The sequence below is a fragment of the Perognathus longimembris genome, chromosome 17 (genome assembly GCF_023159225.1).
Source record: "Perognathus longimembris pacificus isolate PPM17 chromosome 17, ASM2315922v1, whole genome shotgun sequence".
Classification (NCBI taxonomy): domain Eukaryota; kingdom Metazoa; phylum Chordata; class Mammalia; order Rodentia; family Heteromyidae; genus Perognathus; species Perognathus longimembris.
Window position 1 is genome coordinate 3,183,054 of NC_063177.1, and position 12,014 is coordinate 3,195,067.

At 39.5% G+C, this 12,014-nt stretch overlaps 1 protein-coding gene and 1 pseudogene across 5 annotated transcripts in view; one reads left to right on the top strand and one right to left on the bottom strand.

Annotated features, from left to right (window-relative positions):
• Arhgap44 (Rho GTPase activating protein 44) overlaps positions 1–12,014 on the top strand; it is a 197,939-nt gene that overhangs the window by 132,656 nt on the left and 53,269 nt on the right. For 4 of the 5 annotated variants that reach the window (XM_048366672.1, XM_048366674.1, XM_048366673.1 and 1 more), the window contains exon 7: positions 1,260–1,377. The exons of the other annotated variant lie outside the window; for it this stretch is intronic. In XM_048366672.1, coding sequence (XP_048222629.1) covers positions 1,260–1,377 — 118 coding nt within the window. The remainder of the gene's footprint in view (positions 1–1,259; positions 1,378–12,014) is intronic. 5 annotated transcript variants of the gene reach the window in all.
• Positions 6,303–6,743, bottom strand: LOC125366182 (annotated as a pseudogene).

A 12,014-nucleotide genomic window follows, 5' to 3' on the forward strand; every position in this document is an offset into this window, starting at 1 on the left:
CATCCTACATGCTTAGGAGGCAGAGATTAGAAGGCCAGCCCACACAAAAAATGTGGGAGAACCCCCATCTCAACCAGTAAGATCTTGGCATGATGGAATGCCCTTTACATTCCAGCTGAGCAGGAAACATACATAGGAGGATTGTGGCCCTTGCTAGCCAAAGCATAAATGAAAGGACCCTATTCAAAAAGATAAGGAAAGCAAAAAAGGGCTTTAATAAGGTATGGCTCAAGTGATAGAATGCCGCCTAGCAAGTATGAGGCTTGAGTTCAAATCCTCATACTAGTGAGAAAGAGAGAGAGAGTGGGGGGGGCAGTATTCCTCACAAAGATAAATTTTCATGAAAATATATAATAAATGTTAATGTGCAGTTTTCTGTCTATCTGTGGAGATTTTTACTTTACAATTTGTTTTTATTCTTACTAGTATATGCTCTCAGTTGACATTTATTACTATCTCCACTGAAGTAGTAGAATTCACACATTTATACCCACACAGAAAATAAGTGAGTGACAGAGACTGCACTTGGAGAGTGATAGTGATTTTTAAAATATATAATACATTAATATTAATTACTGTTAGTATGTAAAATGTTAGGTATGGTAATTTGCTTTATTGAATCATGGTACATCGTACCAAATATATACATCTTTTTTTGTGTGTCTGCCAGTACTGGGACCTGTGTGCTATCCCTTAGTTTTTTCACTCAAGGCTGGTACTCTACCGCTTGAGACACAGCTCCACTTCTGGCTTTTTGCTGATTAATTAGAGTTAAGAGTCTCCTGAATTTTCCTGTCCGGACTAGCTTTGAACCATAATCCTTAGATCTCAACCTCCTGAGTAGCCATGATTACAGCCATGGAGCCCCCCACTGGTCCCAGACTTTGTAAATGTGCCTAATTGTAATTTGTCGATGAAAAATAACATGCACTTGTTAAGAAGACATTAATAGCAATTGTCATCTAACTAATTGTTCAGAAGACCATGGGCATGGTGATGGCAGCGTGAGAGATGCTCTTTCTGTGTAGAGGGGTATTCGATCCCCAGTCTCAGCCTGTAGTTGTGATGTGGAGATAGGACCCACTTTTCTCTTAGGTTAGTACATTTTCATTACTTTTCATTAGTTCTCCTTCTCAGCAGGAGTGTGCAGTTCCCCGGGGGTAATATTGGCAATCAGATATACCCTAAGAGTTTCCGATAGCCCCAGGGCTCTGCCTGTCTCATGCCTCTCCTCTTTTTCTTCTCCTGTTTTCCATCAGGTGGCAGCAGACTTCCAAGTCCTCAGGGTTGTCCAGCAGCCTGCAGCCTGCAGGTGCCAAGGCTGATGCCCTCAGGGAAGAGATGGAGGAGGCAGCCAACAGAGTGGAGATTTGCAGGGTACCTGCCCTCTTCACTGCTCTTTCCTGGGACACACCGGGGAGCCCTCCTGTTTGGTTCCTAGCTAATGTCTAGTGAAAGTGCATGTCCCCATGCTTGCTTAGTTATTGCATGTCTAGATACCAGGCTGAAGACTGAGTGGGCTTTGATGATGACCTCATCAGGCAGTTAACCTTGGGTGATACATGTGGATTCTGCACGGTAGGCAAAGAGAAAATGGCCTCTACTTCTGTGAGAAGCTTCTGGCCACACAGGACAGTTGAGAATTTAAGCCATGGATGTGCCTTGACTGACTGTTATAAAGCATTTATTTTCATTACTTTTTGAATACTTTCTGACTCTCCTTATCTATACTATGCCTCCTGGAAGTATCTGGTCTATGAAGTGGAAATGCTAGCCATGGGGATAGTCACAGAGAACACAAACTTCCCACTTCTAAGAGAGAGCTCATCATGATGAACCTGACATGCTCGCCATCCACTTTTTAACACACATTTGTAAGATTTAGCTAGCAGCATATCATTCATCATAGTCCATTGACACGTACATCTGTTGACATGTACATTTGTCAGTTTAGGTTTACAAGGAACTCCAAACTCTAGTTAGTCCCAAGGAACAAATGTAACATTTTTATCTAATTGTTCTGATGTCCTGTTGTTATCATAGAGTGTTGAAGAAGGCCTGCGACCATCTCTGTTCTTTGTCGCTTTCTCTAGTCTTGTTTAGCTTATTCTTTTGCATCATTCAGTACAGATGGCCTTGAGCTTGAATTCAGTTTACAGAACTGGATCACATTTCTCTCAGGAATTAAAAATATAAGAATTTTTTAAAGAATTTTTTTGATATCCTAGCGTATAGATCTATTGAGCCAAGCAAAGTAAGATCAATACTTCAAACCCAGAATTCATTTTAATAAGGCAGATTTGTCACTTGTACTCCTGGGTTGATGGCAAATCCCTCACTGGAGTTTTAAATACCTTTTCCAATAGACATGGAGTAAAGTGGTAAGGGGACACTGAATATGAATATCCAAATAGATCAGAATAAGGTTGTGAGGACTTTATGCATTTTAGGGGAACTATTTACATTTACTGTTCTGCCAAACACTTTGAGGATTAATAAAAGATACACATTTACCATAGTATTGGAAAAATATGATGGGGAAAATAGCAATAATTCTCTCCCTCCCAGCTCAGCAATCCATTTCAAAATAAGGTAGCTATTTTCTACTCCCACCTACCAATATGTATGCATAACTGTGAGGCAGGAACAATCCTAGCTACTCAGAAGGCTGAGATCAAAAGGATCATGGTCTGAAGCCAGCTCTGGCAGAAAAGTGAGACATTCCATCTGTAATCAACTAGAAAAAGATGGGCTGAAGACATGACTCAAGTGGTAGAGCACAAGCCTTAAATAAGCAAACCAGCCAATCAACAAGCTCTGATTTCAAACCCTAGAACTGAGTAAAACGAATAAGAAAAGTCCTAAAATTCTGTGTGACAATGTACTCCATTACATGCCAAGTGGCCATGAAAAGTATGAGGATAAGGAAGCCTTATGAAGTGTTAGAGCCTATATTGTAGGCTGCATACCTTCCTTCATAGTCATACAAATACATACACATGTATAGTATTAGCCTAGTTACTGTTGTATTTCTAATAAATATCATTTGTGCTGTTTATAATTAGTCTAGCACTTACTTCTTAAAACTAACCACTATGTCCTTGAACTTTTTTCAAACTAGTATCTGAAATCAAACTTACTCAAAGTATTACATTCCACAGTATATATGCACACATATACACCATATGTAAAAATGTACATAAATATATGTACATATACATACACCATTACTTATTTAGCTGTTTTTTTATGGGAGGATGTCTGAACTGGTGACTTCTTCAGTTTTGTGTTTTGCTTCTTTCTCTATTAAAATGGTACTGTAAATGTACTTACACACGTATCATTATATGCTGGTAAATTTGTCCCTATGGCTTACATTTCCCAAGGTGATACATTTAAGTCAAAATCTATGCATATATATATATATAATTTTTTACAAGGTGAGGATAGTTTACTTCTCTGAAAATAAAATAGTAATTCACATTTCTACTGTCAGTATGCAAAGCAGTACATTTCCTCTCATCATTACTATAAGATTTGTTATTCCAGTTTCCTGTTTCACCTGTCTGTGGATTGAAGGGAGGGGGTGCTTACTCTGTGCTCTTGTACTTCAATTTGCCTAAATATTAGTAGTATTAGTGGTGATGAATGTGTCTTCATGCGTTTACTGGATAGTTTCCATGGAGGAATTGTCTATTTGTGTTAGCAGTTGGGCCAGTATTTCTGTTATTTTTAAAGAATAATATATATATATATATACTCTACATGCAAAGAAAATGAAATATTTTCATATTTGCTGTACTGAAAGTACTTTTTCTAGCTATCTCTGCCTTTTGGCTTGGTTTGTTGGCTTCTGACATTAAAAACTTAGTCACTTATGTGTACCTTATATCCTTTGCCTTTTAAAAATTTCCACATGGGCCATGAGACATCTTCTACACAAAAGATAAACCATTTCATACTTTTAAAACCTGAATGTCATATATATATATATATATATATATATCTTCATGCCAAGAAATTTATTTTCATACATGGTATGAGTTTGTTGCTTTGGGGGTTTTTTGTTTATATTTCTATTTTTCAGATGAATAGTTAATTAAGCCAGCCATAGTTATTGAATCAGCACCTTTCGAGGAAGTGAAATCCTACCATGTAATTCCTCAGATTTGTTTGTGAACTCATCATCATCAGTTTGCCTCTTTCTAGTCTAGTGGTTATGTAGGGAATGCAGTGTTTTGTGAAGTGACTTTCCCTCTTCCTTTGTAGTTATCTTGGCTGGTCTGTGACATGTTTTATTGCATGAAGTTTGTAATGATCATTTCCACTTAATAAAACCCCACACTGAGCTCTCTGAAGTCTTTGTGCTGAGCTGCTCATGAGAGTTCCCAATGAAGGTTTTGTTCAAGCTGTCTTCTCACTCTTCTTTTGATTCTCCTTCTTTGGCTACCAGCTCCTCAATTTCCACCTTGATCTTTCCTCTGAGCTCTTTGACTGGGGTTTCCATTATATTCTTCTGTTTTTGTATTTTCTCAGGAGATAAGTCTTTTAAAATCCTCTACTTTCTGACAATCCAGCAAAATGAAAAGGTTCTTTAGCAGCATTCTACTCTTGTTTAGAGAGAAGACCAAAAGGAAGTCCAGTTTTGGGGGCTCATAGTGTTCAGCACCTGGAAAAACCCAGTCAGTGTGGGTTTTATGAAGTGGGACCTGCCCAGACCTCAAGTAGATGACATGGGCAGTACCACCCTGCCTTTGTTTCTTTCCATCCTGTCCTTGTCTTACTCTTGTATTTCAAAGACAGGTAAGACAAGGAAGTCCCCATTCCTCACAACGGGTACCTGTTTTCACCCCAAGGCTCTTGATAAAGGACCAAAAACAAAAATCCCTCCAAGGAGGTATGAGTAGTTGGTAGCTGTTCACCAATAGGGGAAACAGTAAATAAAGGCCTCTGACCTATGAAGAAACAACAGAGATAGTAATTAGAGAACAAAGTTATTTGATGGAGGTAGTACCAGCTTTGATTTGAATGTGAGTCTGGCTGCACTCCCAGCCTTTCCTCTGGAAGGTCCAACTTAGCCCCTTTCACTTTCCTGCTGATACTTCCCTCATCCTTGCTCCACCCATGCCACACTCTTTCCCCTTGGCCCCATTTTCCCTCTGTCTCTTTTAACTTGTGTCTCACTTTGCCATTTTCTTCTCCAGTGTATGACCTGTGCATTTTTCAAAACCAGGCTTAACTCTGACAATTGGAAGACATATCTCTGCCCACCTTGTTCTTCTCAGTCTTTTTTTCCCCATAATAATTTTGTTTAATTCCATAAAGAGATCCTCTAACATTTAAGAAAGGAGAGAGGCACAGGTGGGGATTTGATTATCTACAATGATTCAAGTAAAGAAGATAGCATGGAAAGTCAAGGGAAGAGAAAACAGCAATTTTACTGACTCCTTCACAGAGGGAATAAGCAGAGACAAAGATCATACAAGTCTGATCATACAACATGGGAACCTGGAGCTATGACTCCAACTACAATGAACATGGGAATAATGAATAAAAAAGCTCTAAGCTGGGCACTGGTGGCTCACACCTGTAATTCTAGCTACTCAGGAGGCTGAGATCTGAGGATCACGGTTCAAAGCTAGCCTAGGCAGGAAAGTTTGTGAGACTCTTATTTCCAATTAACCACCAGAAAACTGGATGTAGCACATGGCTCAAAATGGTAGAACGCTAGTTTTGAGCACAAATGCTTAGGGACAGTGCTCAGACATTGAGTTCAAGCCTCAGGACTGACCAAAAAATAAAAAAAGAAAAAAGAAAAGAAAAGCTCTGGCCTTAACTTCCATAGAGCTACTGTACTGTCTGAGCCACCCCTATTCTCTTTCCCTTATTTCTCTAGGCCAACACAAATCACTGGCCCTAAGTTGGCGCTATAGAATCAACTGCCCCAAACATAGGCAGAATGAAAAGATTCTGTATCACTTGGCAGTGAATGGAGTGAGGACCACAGCAGTTTTGCACGGGGTAACCCAAGGCCTTAGGAACAAGGAACACCAACAAATAAATAATAAAGATGGCTCCTCTGTCCTCTTGCACATTAGGTCAGGGAAAGACAGAACTGCTAACACCTGCTTCAGGGTCTTGATAAAAATCCTTAGCACTTTCCTGTGACTGCATTCCTGATTGGCAGGTGATGGGCACCTCACAGGCTTTAGCTCCAGTCATTCTCATATCTGGTTCACTCATTCAACTGGAGTGAATAAAGTGTACTGGCTTTACCCAACACTTCCCTGGCTACTGCTCCATCAGGCAGTGAGATTTCTGACAGATTTGGAGGCACTCTGAGCCCGCTGGACCACGGCAGAACACTTCTCACACCATAGCAACTTGTTGTTTTCAAAGAGACCTTCATTGCAGGGTATTCCGTGAGAACCATCAGGGAAAGTCAGCAGGCCAAAACCATCTACTCTGCCATTTTTAAGTTCCCCCTCAAAGGTCATGTTGTCATGTCGAATGAAGACTGTGATGCCATTAAACTTTCCCTGGGCAAACTCCCCCTCATACCTTGAGCCATCTGAGAAGGTCATTACCCCAAAGCCATTAAAGAGCCCATTTTCAAAATGACCCAAATAGGTGCCACCATCTGCAAACATCAGTTGACCAAAACCATGTCTTCAGCCTTCCTTCCACTCTCCACGATATTTCTACCCACTGGAATAAGTGAAGGAACCTTTTGTCAGTGTCATGATGACAGCGTATGAAAGAAAAGGGTGAAAACTGGGCTCGACCTTTCCAGATGTCTTGGGGCTCCAGTCGCCTGGGCCTTGGCTCTGCCAGGCTCCTCACAGCTACCTTCCACTCCACTGCCACCACCACCAGCTCGGCCCCTCTGGACGCCCTCTCCTCAGTCTTAGTGATATATAGATACACACATACATACATATGTATATATGTATATACATATGCAGATAATATTGCATCTATCCGTGCCTCTCCTCTTGGTATTAAACTCATATAATGTCTTGGGAAATATGTACATGAGATTTCGGTAGCACCATTTCTTCCATCAAGTATGGAAGGCTGTGGGTTGGGAAGCACTGATAATACTTGGATGTCCTTCTGCCAGTAGAGCATTCATCCCACCAAATATTAAGGGCTAGAGAGCTATACCAAGTAGGAAGCCAAAAGTTCCCTGCAACACTACTGGGACCTCCCCTGACAGGTCAGGCTGTTGTAACACAGAGGAGGCTGCATCACTGACCTAAAATGGGTGCACATTACATGGGTGCTCTCTGACCTAATGGCTTCATGAATTATCATGGTGAGGAGCTTAAGTAGACTGCAGGCATCTTCTACCACAGCAGCGTGTCCCCACACTCCCCTCCCCGCCAACCCTGTAGACTGCCAAGTCATGAGACTGCCAGCAAATAGACTTGGGTTCTGAGGAGAGTCTTTCCACATGGGAAGAAAAGGGCATGAGACAGATGCATATCATGTTAAGGCCTTAGAAAAAAATGTCTTATGTAGATTATTTTTTTCTGCTAGAAAACAACAAAATAAAGTTGTCTTTGGTACCCATGATTCCAGATTCCTGCAAATATCACAATCCAGATTCTCAAGTAATGTGCACATCATGCAATATGCTTTAAATCATTTCTAGAATACTCCTAGTGCCTAACACAACGCAATGTTGTGCATATTGTTATATTGTATGGCTTAGAGAAGGGGAAAAAATGTCTTGTGTATGTTCAGGGCACCTGAAGTTCTTTCCCAGGTTTTTTTTTTTAATCTATTGCCAGTTGAGTCTGCAGGTGCATAACTCATAGGCATGGAAGATCACCCATACCCCAGAGAATTTAGAGCACTTTTGGAAAGCCACAATAATGTTCAGATGCCATACCTTGGAGCCCAATTCAAGGGAATATGGGTGTCAGGCCTCAGTGCATTGAGGTGAGATAAAGAATTCAGTGAGACTGAGATTATATTTTGAAACCATAGTGCAAATACAGAATTGTTCTTATTCAAGAACAGAAATGGCATTGCAGAAAATTGAAGCATGAGGTAGAAAAATACTTGAGAATTTCTTTCAGAGTGTTAAGGAAAAGGGACCAAAAGGAATAAAACCTGTAGAAACAATGACAGACATTGAAAACAGACAACAGGAACTTCACAGACTGTAGGAGGCTCTTAAAAATAATAACTAATGAGAGAACCACAAAAATGGAAAATGGGCCTTGTATCCAAAATATCTATATCTAATCTATGAATCAGGAAGGCAGAAGTTCAAAAGGGTATTTTTTTCTTGTAAAATTTGAGATGTTTGTGAACATCTCAGTGAATTTAACTAATGAATTTTATTTGGGAACACAATTTTATTTTTTTTAGACACGTAAATAATGTGATTTTTTTTCAAATTTTTATTATCAAACTGATGTACAGAGAGGTTACAGTTTCATACATTAGGCATTGGATACATTTCTTGTACTGTTTGTTACCTTGTCCCTCATACCCCGCCTCCTCCCCCTTTCCCTTTCCCCCCCTGATGTGTTCAGTTCATTTTCACCAAACAGTTTTGCAAGTATTGCTTTTGTAGTTGTTTGTCTTTTTTTACCCTGTGTCTCTCAATTTTGGTATTCCCTTTCAATTTCCTACTTCTAATACCAGTATACACGGTTTCCAATATACTCAGATAAGATTACAGAGATAGTGTAGGTACAACCACAGGAAGGTGATACAAGAACCTCATCAATAATAGAAGCTACATATACAGATGGGACGTTGAAAGTAGTTACAACTGTGATATAACAATCATTTCCATAACATGGAGTTCATTTCACTTAGTATCATCTTATGAGTTCATAAGGGTATAGCTATTGGGCTCTTGTGATGCTCTGCTATGACTGCCTAAACCTGTACTAATTATTCCCAATAAGGGAGACCATAGAGTCCATGTTTCTTTGGGTCTGGCTCACTTCACTTAGTATAATTTTTTCCAAGTCCTTACATTTCCTTACAAATGGGGCAATGTCATTCTTTCTGATCGAGGCATAAAATTCCATTGCATATATGTACCACATTTTCCTGATCCATTCGTCTACTGAGGGGCATCTGGGTTGGTTCCATATTTTAGCTATGACAAATTGTGCTGCGATGAACACTGTTGTGCTGGTGGCATTACTGTGATTTTGTTTGTGGTCTTTTGGATAGATACTCAAAAGTGGGGCTGCTGGGTCATAGGGGAGTTCTATATTTAGCCTTCTGAGGAATCTCCATATTGCTTGCCAGAGTGGCTGAACCAGTTTACATTCCCACCAACAGTGAAGTAGGGTTCCCTTTTGGCCACATCCCCTCCAACAATTGTTATTGTTGGTTTTCTTGATATAGGACATTCTTACTGGGGTGAGATGGAATCTCAATGTTGTTTTGATTTGCATTTCTTTTATGGCCAGTGATGTAGAGCACTTTTTCATATGTCTCTTGGCCATTCTCATTTCCTTATCAGAGAAGTCTCTTTGCAAGTCTTTAGCCCACTTGATGAGGGGGCTAATGCTTCTTTGTGGTTTTGTTTTGGAAGAAGGTAATTTTTTTAGTTCTGCATATATTTTAGAGATGAGGCCTTTGTCCGTTGAATGGCCGGTAAAGATCTTCTCCCAGTCTGTAGGATTTCTGTTTATCTTGCAAGCTATGTCCTTTGCCCTGCAGAAGCTCTGCAGTTTGATTTAGTCCCATTTGTCCAACCTTTCTTTGATTGGTAGCCTTTCTGGGTCATTGTTAAGGAAGTTCCGTCCTGCGCCAAGGAGCCCAAGTGTTTCTCCTACTCCTTCCTTGAGTGTATTCAGGGTGTCTGTTTTGATTTTGAGGTCTTTAATCCATTTGGAATTGATTTTGGTGCAGGGTGATATATAAGGATCTAGTTTTAATTTGTTGCATGTGTTGAGTCAGTTTTGTCAGCACCATTTGTTAAAGATTTTTTCAAAGAACCAACTCTTTGTTTTGTTTCTTTCGTTGGTTTTTTTCATCTCTAATTGATTTATTTCTGATTTTATTTTAATTATTTGCTTCCGTCTATTGACTTGGGGTTTGGCTTGTTTTTCTCTCTCAATGAAATTAAGGTGGTTCCTTAAATTATTGAGATGCTGTTTCTCCAGTTTGTTGATGTATGCACTCAGAGATATAAATTTTCCTCTGAGTACTGCCTTTGCTGTGTCCCAAAGGAGCTGGTACTTTGTGTCCTCAACTTGGTTGAATTCCATAAACATTTGAATTTCCGTTTTAATTTCTTCAATGACCCACTGATGTTTCAGCAGTGTGTTCTTTAGTCTCCATGATTTGTAGGATTTTCTGTGGTGGCTGTTTGAGTTGAGCTCTAATTTTATTCCATTGTGGTCTGGGAGAATGCAGGGAATGGGTTTGATACTTCTGAATTTGTACAGATTTTCTTTGTGCCCTAAGATGTGATCTATTTTGGAGAATGTTCCATGTGCTGCCGAAAAGAATGTGTATTCTGTCCTTGCTGGGTGGAATATTCTGTAGATGTCGGTTAAGTCTAGTTGGTCTATGCAATTATTTAGTTCTGTGGTTTCTTTGTTCAGTTTTTGGTGTGTTGATCTGTCCAGAGGTGATAGTGGAGTGTTAAAGTCCCCAACTATCAATGTGTTTGGGTCTATGAGTGTTTTTAGAGTCAGTAGTGTTTGTTTGATGAAGTTGGGTGCTCCTGCATTTGGTGTGTAGATATTTAGAATGGTAATATCTTCCTGTAGGAGAGATGCCTTTACTAGTATGTAGTAACCTTCTTTGTCTCTTCTTACCTTTTTAATTTGAAGTCAATTTTGTCTGATACTAGGATTGCAACTCCAGCCTGCTTATGGGGGCCATTTGCTTGATAGATTTGATTCCAGCCTTTCACGTTTAGAAGATGTTTACTTTTGCTGGATAGATGTGTCTCTTGGAGGCAGCAGAAAGATGGATCTTGATTTTTGATCCAACTTATGAGCCTATGTCGTTTGATTGTAGAATTAAGTCCATTAATGTTGAGAGTTAGGATTGAGAGATGATCGTTTATTGCTTTCATTATCACTATCTTGTTTGAAGCTGTGTCTTCCCATTTCTTGATCTGATGTTTACTATTTAGGGTTCATTTCTCTGTCCGTATTGGGATCTTGATTATTTTCCCTGTATAGTACATCTTTGATGATTTTCTGTAAAGCTGGTTTGGTGGAGATATATTATTTCAGTTTTTTCTTATTGTGGAAGACTTTTATTTGACCTTCGGCTATGAATGAGAGTTTGGCTGGGTACAGAATTCTTGGTTGGTAGTTATTTTTATTTAGTGTTTGGTATACTTCATTCCAGGCTCTCCTTGCTTTCATGGTCTCTGCTGAGAAGTCTGGGGTAATTCTGATTGCTTTTCCTTCATATGTGATTGTTTTCTTTGCCCTAACAGCTTTGAGTATTTTTTCCTTGCACTCTACTGAACCTGTTTTGATCACTATTTGTCGGTGGGATGTCCTATTCTGGTCTGGTCGGTTTGGGGTTCTAAATGCTTCTTGTATCTGTATAGGCCTTTCCTTCTGGATATTTGGGAAGTTCTCAGCTAATATTCTGTTAAATTGGTTGCCTATCCCATTAACCTCTTTCTCCAAGTTTTCCTCAATACCTATTATCCTTAAATTGGGCTTCCTGATCATGTCTTGGATCTCCTGTAGGGATCTGTTTTGTTAATTGGACTGGATTTGTATTGATTTTTGATCTTTCTCCATAGAATCTAAGGAATCTTCAGCTCCTGAAATTCAATCCTCTGCTTCAGTTAGTTGGGACTGTAGGCTAGCTACTTGATTTCAAATCTCTTTTCCTTATGACTGGTCTTTCCTGATGATTTCCATGTCATTTCTTAGGTCTTGTATGGACTTCTTTACTTCATTAACTTCATTACTTTGGTTTTGAGTGTTATCTCTCAAATCTTTAAGCTGGTTAGCTATCTTTTCATTTGACTCTTGAAGTTCATTTATCTTTCTATT